The sequence below is a fragment of the Carlito syrichta genome, unplaced genomic scaffold (assembly GCF_000164805.1).
Source record: "Carlito syrichta isolate Samal-C Ts95f unplaced genomic scaffold, Tarsius_syrichta-2.0.1 Scaffold305724, whole genome shotgun sequence".
NCBI classification, from domain to species: Eukaryota; Metazoa; Chordata; class Mammalia; order Primates; family Tarsiidae; genus Carlito; species Carlito syrichta.
This window is the reverse complement of record NW_007249820.1, coordinates 398919-415247: the sequence shown is the minus strand read 5'-3', so window position 1 is coordinate 415247 and position 16329 is coordinate 398919. Positions and strand designations below refer to the sequence as shown.

Here is a 16329-nt window from a genome sequence, read left to right as displayed (position 1 = left end):
ATAATATAATGTTATGAATGAATAATACTATATTAACTTACAATACTTAATTTAAAATACTTGAAATATTGTGAGAATTACCTTCTTGTGACACAGACACAAAGTGAACATGCGCTACTGGAAAAATGACTCTGATATACTTGCTGGACACAGCATTGCCACAAACTTTTAATTTTTAAAAACTACAATATCTGCAAAGCACATTAAAGTGAAATTCAATATAACAAAGTGTGCCTATACAGTGATACCATTGGCCTGAAAGATTTTACATCTGACCTTTCCTTTAAAAGTGGTCCTTTATTTTGTCTACCCAAAATATATAGTTTTCTTTTATATAAAAATAAATTATATCTGTCTCCTTTACATCTGATGCCAGTGTTTCTTACAGAACATTCTGTATCTGAACTAAATTTCTGATATGGATGTTCAATTATGTTTCCTTCTGGATCTCAGTAGAAATTAACCTTTTGGGATAAGTATCTAGTCATAAAGCTGTTTAGATCTTCTATTTGCATTTTTGACATTTTTCGTTAAGCTGTTCTAACTTAGATTCTCACAGGATCAAACTGGTCAGCATTTCATTTATATGTGTAATTGTTACCTGATTACCCCAGAAGTTTTCTTAAAATTAAGGGATGATTACTTGTTAACTATAATTATTTAAGGGCTCCTACACATTTATGGGTGTTAAAACCAAAACAAAACAAAAGAGTTTCTCTTTCTTCCTAGAAAAATGGAAAAATTAGATCCATGAACAGTAGATCTTGGAAGTGGAACTTGGAAGCAGTGACTTCACTTGTATTCATAAGTAAGAACCATTGCTAATTCTATTAATGTAGGTTTGGTTTTTTTTTTTTTGCCTTAATGATAGGAAGCTTCCTAATTAATTCCTGTAAGTAAGATTTACTTGGTGAAATTAACTATGGTTCCTTTTTTTAGTAGTTATGTGGTAATCTTTTTCATAAAGTGTTATCTAGACATCATTGAGTAAAATTATTTAAATAACATACAGTTTAATAACTTACAATCATACTACCGTTTATTGGCAGACAATAAGTGTTTTATTTCAGAAACATTCATTAAAACAATTATTTATCAATAAATTTATAAACATTAATTTCTCTCTCTATATGTGTGTGTGTGTGTATGTGTGTGTGTGTGTGTGTGTAATTTTTTTTTTTCTCATGAGTTCTTTATTATTTAGGGAGAGAGCCAATTTACACTTTCCACGACTCTAGACAACAGTCATCCTCTTTTTCCAGCTAAAGAAAACGAAAAGTGATTTTCTCTGGGGGTGGCATTCTTTTCTAATTCTGAAACACTATTTTTTTCACTTTGCTGTCTTCTGACATTCTCTATCTCCCAAGGTCATGTGACTCGAATGGCCTCCAGAAGTCACAGGTGTTTCCTGTTCTCATGTCTGTGCACGTGGAGAACGTTGCCCTGACAGTGGTTAGGAGCACGAGCTCTGACAGGTGACCATCTGAGCGTTCCAGTGCCGTCTCGGCCAGCTGTTTTTGTTTCTAACATAACCTCTTTGTTTCTTGGTCTCTCCATCTCTTAGACTCCTACCTATTCATAGAATGGTTGTCGGAATGAAATGACTTCATGCCCACAAAAGGCTCAGCAACCGTGTCACCAGCACGTTGTGAGCTAAGCAGGTTGGATGCAATGATCCTCGCTGCTGCCATCATCGTTATTCTAAAAATGCACTAGACCGTGATAATGAAAGGAGAAATGAAAGCACGAGAAGCGGGTACTGGTCCTCTCTTCTGTCCGCATTCTCTCATCCAGCTTCTTTTTTGTGTGTCTCGGTCTTTTCTCAGTCATTCTGTTCAGTCCTTTCCCACTCCTGGGATTAAAACTCTTGGTTCCTGCTGAGTCCTTTCCTCACTCCTGCACTGTCTGTCCACCCCTAAGTCTTGGCTTCCTTTTCTTTCCACCCGTTCTTCATGTTGTCATCTTCCTTCAGATCCAGGTCAAAGCATTTATTCCTTTCCTCGCCCTCTTCCATGAGAAAACCCACACATCCTCATAGCTTCAGCGGTCAGGACTATGAAGATGTCCCCGGTCACCCCTCCATCTTGACTGTGCCGTGTTCACCATGCTGTGGACAGTTTTGTGGTGTGTAATGGCTGCTAGGCAGTACTGGGCTGCGTGGAATCACAGACTTTTGAAACACAGAGGAGCTCTAGCATAACCTGGTTTAGGCCATTCGAATTAAATATAATTACTTGGGTTAGGAGGTCTGTAAGCATATTTTAGGAGTTGGTTTCAAAATTAGCACCAAAAGTGGAATCTGCCTAGTAATTTAAAACGTATGAATACCTTTATTTGCGTTGACCCATCTGATAGTCCCATCATCTCAGTGATGGTACTTAGACAAGTATCTTTATCCTCCGTCTATATATGAGAACCAGAAAGATTTACGACTTTCACAAGGTCATATTCTTAGTTAAGTGAATAGATGTGATTTAAATCCATTTTCTCTAAGTTCAGTACAGTTTTACATTTGGGCACCAGATAATTCATCTTTTTGTTACCCTGTAGAAATGTCATTAAAGTACGTGAAGCCTTTCTCACTAATTATAATTATAATTTAATGTGCTCTCTATATTTGTAAAAGTTAATGGTACCTCGACTTGATGTTGTTTTTCTGTAGTTATACTATCCTAGTTTCTGACATCCAAAAGCACTAATCAGTGTAAGTAGAAAAATTTTTTATGTAGCTTTATTGAAGTTTGACTGACAAAAATTGTGTGCATGTATATATATAATTTAAATATTCTATATAATTCATATATACTGTATGATTTCATATAATTATTTTTATATATAACTTATATGTACTTTATACATATATATATTTTGAGTTGGGTTCCCACTGTCACCTGGGATGCAGGGCATGATCATGGCTTACTGAAGCCTCAACTTCCTGGTTTCAGGCAATTCTTCTGCGTCATCCCCCTGAGTAGCTGGGACTTCAGACACATACCACTGTGCCCAGCTAATTTTTTTTTATTTTTAATTTTTGTAGAGACGACATTCTGCTATGTTGCCTAGGATGGTCTCAAATTCCAGGGCTCAAGCAACCCAATTGCCTAAGCCTCCCAGAGCACTGGGATTACATGTGTGAGCCACTGCACCCATCCTAAAAATTGTACATACTTAGTGTGCACAACGTGATGTTTTGTTATGCATATACATGGTGAAATGGTTGCTATAATCAAGCTAATTATGCATCACAATTCACAGTCAACTCATTTTCAGCAAAGGTGCCAAGAACATTGGAGAAAGGACACTCTCTTTAGTAAATGGTGCTGGGAAAACTGGATATCCATATGCAGAAGAATGAAACTAGACCCCTGTCTCTTACTATATGCAAAAATCAACTCAGACTTTAATGTGAGACTTAAAAGTATTAAACTATTAGAAGAAAACATTGGGGAAACACTCCAAGATGTTGGTCTGGGGAAAGATTTTTGAGTAATACCTGGAAGCCCAGATAACCAAACAAAAATAGAATCACATCAAGGTAAAACACTTCTGCACAACAAAAGAAACAATCAGCAAAGTGAAGAGACAGCCCACAAAATGGGAAAAGATATTTGAAAATTCACCTGACAAGGGATTCATAACCAGACTACAGAAGGAGCTCAAACAATTCAAGAGGGAAAAAACAAATAATCAGATTTAATAACGAGCAGACATGGCACAGTGGCTCACATCAATAATTGCAACACTTTGGGAGGCTAAGGCAGGAGGATCACATGAGTCCAGGAGGTTGAGACCAGCCTGGGTAACATAGCAAGACCTCATCTCTACCAAAAAAATATATATGTATATATATCTGGGCATGTGTTGTATGCCTTTAGTGCTAGTTATTTTGGAGACTGAGGCAGGAGGATCACTCGAGCTCAAGAGTTCAAGGTTACAGTGAACTATAATTGCATCACAGCACTCCAGCCTGGGCAACAGAGCAAGACTCTTGTTTCTAACAGCAAAACAAACAAACAAAAAAACTAATTCAGTAAAGCTGCACGTTATAAAACAACAGTACAAAACTGAGTCATGCTTCTATATACCAAGAAAATACCCAAAAGAGAAAATTAAGAAAGCAGTTCTACTTACAAAAGCATCAAACAGAATCAAATACTTCAGAATAAGTGGAATATTTTTAAACAAACATACTATATAAAAAGGTAAAACTTTTTAAGGAAAGAAACATCTACTCAAAAGTTTTATTAAACTTAGGTATATTTCGGCTTCAAGCGCTACATGCAAAAGTGTCAAGACAGATATTGGAGGAAAAGGGGTTTCCGCACTAAACAGAACAGAGGAAAGGCACTTTAAAAGAGGTGAAAGAGGAATTCTGGATTTCATGTTTCTTGATAAGCTGTTACTAATGTTCTTTCTTGAGTAGTAGAAATTACAACAAGCACGCTATCTTCGCATTCCTGGTGCAGGATTACAGCACAGGAGTTCTAACTTGTTCTATTCTCACACAGCAGATCCATCCGTGGATGATCAAGGGAGCTGCACTTCCCTGTAGATTCTTATTAGGATCATTTAGTTGCATGTATTTTCTTTTCTCACCTGAGTAATCTTGAATGTAGAGAATTTGTTCCTGGTGATATTTTGTCTTCTGACTGGCTCAGGTGACTTCCCTAAGGGATGTTCTGGATTTGATTTCACTTGTCATGACCATGGCAGTCTCATCACTTTGAATTTCAATGATAACTGGACAGTCTACCTAATGCTCATATGTGTGAAATAACTAGGAAAGTAAATTCATAGTCAAGCCTATGCATAATTTGATTCAAAACATGCCAGAATTTTTGATCGTTTGAATTATGTGGATCAACCGTCTTTGACTGTCATCGCCAAACCATTCAATTTTCTTTTGAATTGTACAAACTGCCACTCTGCAGAAGTAACTCAGCAGCCTTGCCCCGTATTATTCTTCACCATTTCTACCTAGGCTGAGCCAAGCAGGATGTTGTCTTGAAGACAGTTGCAAACTCGTTTATTCGAATGATTACAACCCCAGAAAATATATTTATCAGTAGTCACATGTGTGAGTGCGTTCAAAGCTCTCTTGCTCGTTTTTTCAATGGCTATAGGGAAATGTTTCCTTTGACTCATTTTCTTCGCAATAATCAATCTGGTGTGGTTACAGGCTGGAGGGCTCAGGGATGACTGGAGTGTTGTGTGCTATGTGTGTGCGTGCACCTGCAAGCTATTTACAGTTTTTCATGGGAAACTAACTCATACCAAAGCACTGCTTGTTGGGCATCGTAAGGCATTGGCTGAGGCTGTGCTACAATCCTATAGTCTTGGTCTTGAAAGAGAAAAAGGACCAGACGTTAACGATATGTTACTTCCAGTAAGTTATGACTTCAAATAAAGAAAAAGGATGTTTCTACTATCACAGCTAAAATAGTCAGCTCTCCAGTTTTTAAGTATATTAACGTGCTTGCACTTTCAGTCTTTATCTGGAAGATGCTGGCAGAGTGGCAGAAAATATTACACCTAAGTGCATACCCCGGCGCTGACAAATGATTAGGTATGTGATTTTGTTAAGCCCCTTTGATGTTCTGTGATGTTCAGTCATTTATGTAGAAAGCTAGCCAGTCAGATTGGTCTTGAAGGTCTTTGTAGATGTGCCCACTTTAGGAAACTAGTAGTCATTTATCCATGGCAATCAAGAACTATAGAAAATGTTGAGCCTGTAATCCCGTGCCTTTGGGAGGCTGAGGTGAATGGATTGCCTGAGCCCACGGGTTCTAGACCTACCTGGGCAGCGAGACCTCATCTCTACAATAAATCAAAATATCATCCAAGCGTGGTAGCGCATGCCTGTAATTCCAGCTACTTGGAAGGCTGAGGCGGAAGGATCGCCGGAGCCCAGCAGGTCGAGTCTGCGGTGGCCGGGAGCGGCCACTGCACTCCAGTCTGGTTGACAGAGTGAGACTCCAACTTAAAAAAAAAAAAAGAAAGAAAATGTTTATCTCCAAGGCTCATACTGATCAGAGTTATTAACTTGAGAATTAAGTGCTTCAAATGCACATGCATTTGCATACCTATTTAGAGTAATCCAAAATGAAGGATTTGTTTCCTACTATAAATATTCTATTATAAATCTATTTATAAAGAATGTAATTTTTTTAATGTCTAGGTTTAACTTTAAGGATGATTGTGCTAGAAGTTATATTTGTACACAAGATCTAAAAGGTTAGCTCTATCAAATGAGGGAAGACAATCACAGTTGGTCTTTTATGACCAAAGAAGTCTTAAATTCTTTTTAAAGTTTAGCAAAAACATGCTCAGATTAAAAACAAAACCCAAGCAGGGGACTGCCATAGAAAAGTAATGAAAAGCTGATATACTCATGAAATGTGCCAGATTCTTGTCTAGGTCTTAAACAGGGAAAAGAAAGACAGAAATCCCTTACAAAGATTGTCTTTTAATAAAGAGGGATGGAATGATCATAATTAAATGTATAGTATGTTCGAAGATGATAATGCTGTTGTGAAAAATTGGGACAGGTACAAGAGCATGTTGGAAGGGTTCAGCTTTCAGTTAGGATGGTCAATTAGGTTTCTCCAAAAAGACTCACAATATTTCTCAACATTTTCTCTAAAATAAAAAAAAACAAAACCTTAAAATTTAAAAAAGTGTCTGATCCTCCAAGAGTTCTATATACTGTCTGATTACACCTTAATGTGAAAATCTTTTTAATAACAGAAAGTATGTTCGATTCTAGGAAGGACAAAGACATAGGGAGAGGAAAGCAGAAATAAAGATCATGAAGGAAGAAGAAGTCAAGTTAAGTATAAGAAGTGAAATAAGCCGGGCTTGGTGGCTCAGCCTGTAATCCCGCGCTTTGGGAGGCTGAGGTGAGCGGATTGCCTGAGCCCGCGGGTTCAAGACCCGCCTGGGCAACTTGGCAAGACCTCATCTCTACAATAAGTCAGAAAAATCAGCCGGGCGTGGTAGCGCATGCCTGTAATTCCGGCTACTGGGAAGGCTGAGGCGGGAGGATCGCCGGAGCCCAGCAGGTCGAGGCTGCAGTGGACGGGAGCGGCCACTGCACTCCAGTCTGGGCGACAGAGTGAGACTCCAACTCAAAAACAAAAAAAGAAGTGAAATAACAGGCAGACCCACTTTTACGTGTCTCGTCTTTGAGACAGCAGTTTAAGGGAGCCAGGGTCTGTCGTCATAATAGCACAGTGGCCGATAAGGGGCGCATTTATTCCAGTGCTAGCTCCCACGTCACACACTCAGTGTGGATTGCTTCAGCCAGTTCCCCCAACAACCCTCTGATGTCTTACCTCCATTTACAAGCAAGAGACCGAGGCCAGGGAGTTAAGTAACTTGCTTTGCAGAACTGGGATCTGAATGCAGTTGTGGGACCCCAGCTCACGGAGGCACCGCGATGTGCCCGTGATCTCTGGTAAGCTGTCTCCTGGTCCTGTCTGTCTGCATGACATGACTCACTTGGTGCTTCCTCGCTGTCTGTAATTGCCTTTCTTTTTCAGAGACTCTTAAGTGTCCAGTACCTTTTCTATTTAGATAGGTTGCTTTTGACTCCATTGAGGGCTGTGTTTAGAGTAAATTTGTCTGGGGGAAGGTGTTTCTTTTAGACTAAGTCAAAATTATTTTGAATTCAGAAGCACAGTGTTTTTCTTGAGTCTGCAGGGTATGCATTCATTTTGCTTGCAAAGCATGAGGTGAAATGATGAATAGAAAGCTGCTATTTTTTCCTCTTGCTGTTCTAAATAATTGCTATTGCTTCATCAGATAATTGAATTTACAAGTTATTTGGATAATTCTTAATGACACAGACAAAAAGCAAGGTTTAGGGAAATATTTGACTGGAAATGTGGGCACATTTTTCTGTTTTCCTTTCTTGAGTTATTGAGAAACAGTGACTTTTTTTAGTTTAAGTTATATAATCTTTAGCTTAAGTTACATAATCTTCTAGGATAAAGAAAAGTTCCCAAGTAGGTTAGCCAGAAGTATTCTGTAAAGTATTTAGAATAATTTTCTTATTTGCATAGAGAAATATGTGGCACTCAATATTTTGCATCATTATTTGATATGCTATTTACTGATGTGTGTCATTAAGCATGCCTAATAATAAACTAATACTTTGCATGAAGACACATTTTAAAAAGTATAGCAGTCAATTAATTAACCTGATAGATAATGCCATTTGAGCCCTCATTCTTTGAACTTGTTTTATTACTATTTTGCATTGTACAGTTTCTAAAAATGTACGACCAAGTAAGTAAACTTGTAGGGCCTGGAGTTCATTTTGAAGTCTAAAAATCAGAAACCTTTTGCTGATGAAATGAGCACATCCCAGACCATAATAGAAATATGCTTTAGATTTGCACTTAATTAAAATGTGTGGCTGTCGTTTAAACTTTTAATGAAGACAGTGTTCACGAATTTGAATGCATATTTAGCTCATGCATGAAGATATTGCTTTTTTCAAGGACATCAAATTTTTAATGTAAACTACTCAGAATTTATATACATATATATGTATATCCCTTGAAGATGCATTTGTTAGTCATTATATTTTAAAATTTGTTTTGACCTTATTCATTAGTAAGTTTTCTATTTGCTTTTATATTATCTGCTTTTAAGTTTTATTTTAGAAACATTCTACTATTAGAGGATTTTTTAAAGTAAAGTCTAAGACATAAAAAAACTAACTGGATATTTTCCACTAAAAGTTATATAATCATAAACTTCACACTGCCATAAATTGTTCTGAAAAATAATTAAAATGCAGAACAATCATTTCCAGTGATAAATTTTTAAGTTGAATGTATATTCTAGATCACAGAAGATAGAAATGCTTAAATCAGACACACACACACACACACACACACACAAACACACACACACACACACACACACACACACACACACACACACACACACCCGCCACCACACACTAACACATATACATTCCTAAAACGTATAGCAACACATCACAAGTCTTTGTTGCTCCTACATTTGGAAAGAGACCAGAGAGGAACTGAAAGTTGCAGTTTATGGTTCTTTCTGTGTTTCGGGACAATAAACGAGGCATAACTTATCTGTATTTATAAAATAAAGGGACGGATCCATTTGAGATGCCGTGCAGCTGTAACCTTAGGTTTTGTGGATGGTAGCTGGCAATAAAGTTCAGCTCATGAAACCTAAAAAGGGAAGAATTATGTTAAAAGTGCCGTGGCCAGCCCTGTGCTATTTAGAGGACTTCGGATGGAAATCCTGGCACTCTCCCAGCTTCCCAACAACAGTGCGTACCCTTCTAGAAGCTCCTTCACACTTACTCCATTGAGAACATTCCTGAGACTTCTGCATGTGCTATGGACTGCCTTTGGTATAGATTCTCTCCCTTGGGGTCACTGAGCTTCCAGAAGTTATTATAATCATAAAAATATGAATGGATGGATTTAAGAATTCAATATAAACATCACTTACGCTAAATTCCTATTCTGGCCAGGAGGGGTGACTCACGCATGTAAACCCAGCACTTTGGGAGGCCGAATCAAGAGGCTCATCCGAGCCCAGGGTTTCAAGACCAGCCAGTGCAACTTGGCAAGACCTTTACAACAAATCAAAAAGTTAGCTGAATGTGGTGGTGTATGCCTGTAGTTCCAGCTACTTGAAAGGCTAAGGTGAAAGTTTCGCTTGAGCCTAGCAGGTCGAGACTGTGAGTGTGCCACTGCACACCAGCCTGGATGACAGAGTGAGACACCAACTAAAAATTAACAATAATAAATAGAAACATGAGTTCATGTTCTAAGATGTACTTTTTTTTACATTCTTCAGTGGGGAGGTGTTTTACAATGATTGGCCTGGTAGTAGCATTTTTGTCTTTATTTGAGATATATAAAGCAATCCGTCCTAAAATCGTTGTCTTAGATTTGAAGACTTGTGGTGACTTACCACCTCGGTCATCGTTACTGTCTTATGGTCACTGGAGAATGCCTCTTTTCATTGCTCAGTTTGAAACCTCAAGGGCTGTACCTTACTTACAATAAATGTCCCCAGCCTCATCAGCAAGAGGGAAGCGAGTTTAGTGCCGAATGATATAAATGATAGCACTTCTTACATCCAAATCCTTATACTTTGAACAGACACTTTATCAAGTGGCTGAGCAAACACAGCAGCTTTTGAAGTATTTGAAGAGCCATTGAGTTTAAGAGTCTTCATGCCTTCACTGTTCCTTAATCCTATTAGTACAGGCCTCCTTCAGAGCAGGGCTCTTCCTTGGTTCAAATTTTAAGGACAGAGATTATAGAATAATACTTAAAACTTCTTATCTACTTCAACCTGTTGATAGATATATCAAATACTTAGGAGGCACTTGAATTTAAAAGAAGGAGTCATAATATTTTCTAAAGCTATCCAAATTGACAGGGACCTATTTGATAGCCTTAAAAAAAATCTGAAGGAATTTGTTATTCTCTCCCTACCGTATTTTTTCCAGTTGAGCAAGGTAACTTTTTTGGTCCAGTGTTTTGTAATTGCTAATAAAAAGATCAAACCGAGCCAGGCTCGGTGGCTCAGCCTGTAATCCCGCACCTTTGGGAGGCTGAGGTGAGTGGATTGCCTGAGCCCGCGGGTTCGAGACCCGCCTGGGCAGCGAGACCTCATCTCTACAATAAATCAAAAAATCAGCCGGGCATGGTAGCGCGCGCCTGTAATTCCGGCTACTCAGAAGGCGGAGGTGGAAGGATCGCCGGAGCCCAGCAGGTGAGGCTGCGGTGGCCGGGAGCAGCCACTGCACTCCAGTCTGGGCAACCAAGTGAGACTCCAACTCAAAAAAAAAAAAAAAAAGATCAAACAGACAGAATGAATAGGACGTGGATTAGAACGGACATAGGAAACCTCAGACATTCGCACTCCAAGGCAATTGGTAAGAATGCTCATCTTTTAAATAGAATTGTGTTAATTATTTAGATGGACAGCACTTTATCTGAGTTTTCTATTCTTATTCTTCTCCTGTCATGTTCATTCTGGCCTCTTTATGCTTGGGATCTGAATCTTAGAATTAAACGAGAAACAGCCTGTGAAAGCCCTGCCTGATTCTTGGTGCAGAGTCGGGGCCCACATGTAGGGTGGGGTCCTCGGGTCTTCGTTTGGCCTGTGTGACATCACAGCTCTGCCCCTTCACTAGCTATCTGTCTCTGGGCACAGGTGCCCTCCCCTTCTCCTTCTGTTTCCTGAAATTAAGCCTCCGTTTCCTCCCTTTTGAATAGCCGTGTGTCCATCTAAAATCTCACTCTGTGCTCGCCGTTCCCACCAGCAGAGGTTAGGTAGCCTTGATATCCTTGAGCTGTTGTTTAGACTCCTGGTTGGTTTTCTGACTTCGTCTTTCCCGTGTCGTCTTTATTCTGCCGTGATCTCCTGGTTATTTTTTTTTTTTTGTTTGAGTTGGAGTCTCACTCTGTCACCCAGACTGGAGTGCAGTGGCCGCTCCCGGCCACCGCAGCCTCGACCTGCTGGGCTCCGGCGATCCTTCCGCCTCCGCCTTCCAAGTAGCCGGAATTACAGGCGCGTGCTACCATGCCCGGCTGATTTTTTGATTTATTGTAGAGATGAGGTCTCGCTGCCCAGGCGGGTCTCGAACCCGCGGGCTCAGGCAATCCGCTCACCTCAGCCTCCCAAAGGCGCGGGATTACAGGCTGAGCCACCGAGCCCGGCTTATTTTTATTTTCGTTGAGTCAAAGTCTCACTCTGTCACCTAGGCTGGAGTGCAGTGTTATTATCACAGCTCACCACAGCCTTGACCTCTGGGGCTCAGGCAATCCTTCCACTTCAACCTTCCAAGTAGATGGACTATGAGCATACACCACCACACCTGGATAATTTTTTGATTTTCTATAGAGACAAGATCTCGTTGTGTTGCCCAGGATGGTCTTGAACTCTTGGGCTCAAGCAGTCCTCCCACCTTGGCCTCTCAAAGTGTGGAATTGACAGATGTGAACTATCACATCCGGCCTTCAGGTTTTTTGTTTTTGTTTTGTGTTTTTTTTTTTAATTATCATACCCTTTCTCAAGAATTATTAACACTGTTAAACTTAACTAACAAAATAAATCTTAACAGCCCAGACTTTTTAAAAAAACAACTCTTTAAACACAGATTGCCAACATTGCCTTTCCTCCATAAATCTTCTCATTGGATGTGGCTTTTGCTCTGCTTACCGGCACTCATATGTGTGTCTGATCTCGCCTGATAGCTGGGTGTTGCAAATAAACTGAGACCGTGTCTTAGTCACATTTGTGTCTCGTGTACTGCTTTGTAATTGTCTGTACCTAATAAATGATTGGGGAGTGAAGATAACTTATTCTGTTTCTCTATGATATTTTAAAAAATACACATTTTGACCTTTGTTGATGAGTCAGAGCTGTCATCCTGAACATCAGTTTCAAAGACTTACTGAGAACATGCTATGAGAAGATGCTGTGCCAGGTGTCGACAGGTGTATACAGGTAGGTGTGGATGACAGATGCCCTGTTGGCGTGCCCTGATATGTTTGTCCTATGTGCCGTGTAATTAGAAACGATATCATGAAGGTAGTTTCAAAAAGTGTGAGTTGGCCCTAAGTCATGTTTTCAGAGGTATATTCTTTGATGGGAACTTTGGTGCTGCTTGGGTCCCATGTCGTGTGTGTGTGTGTGTGTGTGTGTGTGTGTGTGTGTGTGTACATGAGAGAGAGGGAGTGGGGAGAGACTACTTAAGTGAGAGATCATGCAAAACAAGCAAATCGGTTGCTTAAGGAACCGCTTTAAACATTTTTTGTTCTAATTCTAAACTGTCCTCTCAATAGGGTTTCTTTTTTTTTTTTGAGTTGGAGTCTCACTCTGTCACCCAGACTGGAATGCAGTGGCCGCTCCCGGCCACTGCAGCCTCGCCTGTTGGGCTCCGGCGATCCTTCCGCCTCAGCCTTCTGAGTAGCCGGAATTACAGGCATGCGCTACCACACCCGGCTGATTTTTTGATTTATTGTAGAGATGAGGTCTCGCTGCCCAGGCAGGTCTCGAACCCACGGGCTCAGGCAATCCACTCACCTCAGCCTCCCAAAGGCGCAGGATTACAGGCTGAGCCACCGAGCCCGGCTTTCAATGGGGTTTCTTAAATTTGATTAATATATGGTAGCAATTCACAGTATAAAGCTCTTTTGCAACCACGACCTCGTACCTGATGTTTTAATTGAAATGTCTGGAGTTTAAAAGCTGCATTTTAATAACACTAAAGAGTGTTATTGTGTTCTTTGGGGGCAGACTCAGGGCTAGGGAATTCCTCAGGTGGACAAAGCAGAAAGTTTTCTTGGAATTAGAGATCAGAAACACATTTCTAAGCTGAAGTATGAAACTTCTCTGGGGATTTTATAAGTTTTTTCTCTATGGCTACAAATGAGATATATTAAGTGCGTAGATTCTACCCGTTTTCAATACAGTGTTCTCTTTCAATGTCCAAAGGAAACGGATTCTTATGTAACAATTGTTATTTCGGTATCTTTTGATTGAGAAAGTACATGAGCAAAAAGTATTAAATTGTGTGACTTTGTGAAATGAATCGGTGCTTTAATAGTAAAAAACACGCACAGCCTTTGCAATGCAGGCTCCCATGTGCGTAATAACATAATTGAGTCTTGAGGTAGTGCCTGATGCACATACTGTTCCTAGCCCCTTGTATAACATGACGACTCACTCTGAGAACCTTCTAAGAACACGACCACCCATCAGCGCTCCTTGGCCCACAGGGGGGTAACTTCCGTCTCTAACCACTGCTACCAAAAGTCTGTGTCATTTGCCTGGAATGTATTCGTTGATACTTGAATTCAATAACTTGAGAGAGTAGTTTAGGTTTGGGTTTTGTGTTTTGAAGACTTGTCCAAGTATTGTGTGCACTGGAATGAAGAAAAAAGAAAAAGTAAACTTTTATTTGAATAGTTATTTTCATATGGCAATGCTTCATTTATCTGGTGTATCCAATTGTTTGTTTTCATTATCTGTAATATGTCAGCATTGGATATGTTGGTAGGCTCGGATCATTTTCAGCTGTACTGAGTGACTTCAGAGTGTGCCTCTGCCAGGTAGTCGTTATTCAAATCTCAGTTTTCTCTTTCTCTCAACACACTAATATTCTGACTTGCAGTTTCAATTTGGATCAGGACCACCGCTGAAATGGGGCCACCACCACCACCAGCAGAAGCTCCCGTGACCTGTCCATCCTCATCCTCTGACCCAGACAGAGGTGTTTCAGGGCTGAAAATGATGAGTCCTTGTTCTTGAATGGAAGATAATTATCACATTGTCTTCCATTAATGTGATAATTTCGTTGCAATGAAAACATACCAAATTTCAGAGATTCAGGTCTTATAACCAGGAAGAAAAACCAAAAAGCATTCAACCCACCTGTGTCCCTCTTTAGGCGAGAAGAAACAAGATTTCTAAGTAGCGACGTATATTTAATTGTGGATTTTTGTATCTACTTCATTTGAGCATTATAAATTTTAGCATAGTAATGATTGCTTTTGTTTATTTTGTTGTAAAAATGGTAATACTAACATGCCTAATAACTAACTCACTATGAAAAATCCGAAGCTCAGTAGAGACGCAACTATCCGCTCTTTTTAAAGTATTTTTTATCTATAGGTGGTTGAACCCACCAATGTAGAACCCATGGATGTGAAGGGCTGACTGTACGTATTTAGAATCATATTTAGAGGACCCATGGAGATAGCACAGCTCTGCTTAAATATTTGAAAGGTTACTCCCATCAAACATTTTTCTGTGGCTTTCCTAGATTAGAAGTAGTCCCAAGGAGTTCATTTCTGGTCACTAGGGAAAAGAGCTTCCAGCAGGTGGAATGGGATGGTTCAGGAGAAGAGTCTTCAGTCCCAGTGGGGTGGCCACGTCGGGGGCTGTGATGAAGGGACAGCAAGGACCCCATGGGCGAGTGGAGTAGATGGCCCCTAGAGCCACCTTCAAACGGGAGCATCTCTGAAACATTAGAGGATGATGAACACCTAACACAGACTGTGCCTGAGTGCTGCTCTAATATTTCTTCCAAGTTGCTCTCTCAAAACCCATTGCACAGTGTCCCCTGCAACCCCTGGACCCTTGTTAATTCCTTAAGAGGTGTACGTTCAAAATCGTGCTGGATTCCGACGCTGCGGAGTACGGAGGCCACCAGAGGCTGGACCACAGCACGGATTTCTTCTCTGAGGCTTTCGAACATAATGGGCGTCCCCATTCTCTTTTGGTAAGTAAGGTTCACAAGATGGTTTTATCCTGAGTTTAATCTTTTATTTTTGAAGTGATGCTTCTGTTCAAGGAAACAGCTCTTCAGATAAGCAACATGGAGGAAAAGAGAAGTAGGGAAAGGGTCCGCACTTGAAAACCAGACGTGCTGTGTGGTGCCGGACCAAACTGGCTTTGGAAAAACTAGCCGTAAAGAATATTTAGAGAAGAATTGCATGCATTTGAATATTAATGGGATTCAAAATTGTTTCCCAAGAAATGAGAGGAAGGCAATTTTTTTTTGCTTTTCTTTCTATTATAAACATGTCTTTATACAACAATTCACTTCCCATTGGTTCTTGCTTTCTCTGTAATATTTTACATGAAGCAGATTTCTACATTATTGACTATTTAGTGAAGTTTAATTTAAAACACCTTAAAGGTGTCAATGAAAGATATGTCTTTTTATGTAGTGAATTAAAAACTGAATTCATTCTAGTTATAAAATTCTCTGATTTTCTTATGTGACTGAGGAAAACATTATGTAACTAATTTTTGCATTGTGTTGGCACAAATGATAGAATGTTGCTACAAACTACTAAATTTAAATCCTTTCGAAGATGTCGAACTTAGCAACTCCCTAGATTTAGAGAAATTCTTTATTTATACTTTTGGCCATATAGTGGGCTCAAGGTCACACCTGCATTCTGTCATCTTTTTGTAACCCCTTTTCCTGACTGGTCATATGCCTCCTCTCTCCCCGTCTGAGACCTGCATTTCTTTTTTTTACCATGGGAGGCACTGGATTTAAATATGTTTCACCTTCCTGATGCCAGGAGTTATCCAACAAAGGTGTGGCTTTACCGTGACTGTTAAGGTTCTGATTTCAATACATTCTCTCAATTTTTAAAGGTTTAGGTATGGGTCAGGCATGAGAATCTGGGTGGTACCTCTGGGTCTCTGTTTTTCTTCTATTTCCCCACCTCTGACAGTGATGCCAGCCCTTGACTTTATAGCCTGCGGTATCATACACAGAGCCAGTGTGCCAAC

General features: G+C 39.8%; 1 protein-coding gene across 2 annotated transcripts in view; it reads left to right on the top strand.

Annotated features, from left to right (window-relative positions):
• Positions 1-16329, top strand: part of GBE1 (1,4-alpha-glucan branching enzyme 1) — a 146050-nt gene that overhangs the window by 122202 nt on the left and 7519 nt on the right. For both annotated transcript variants that reach the window (XM_008062489.2, XM_021714712.1), the window contains one exon: positions 15184-15301. In XM_008062489.2, the coding sequence (XP_008060680.1) occupies positions 15184-15301 (118 nt within the window). The remainder of the gene's footprint in view (positions 1-15183; positions 15302-16329) is intronic.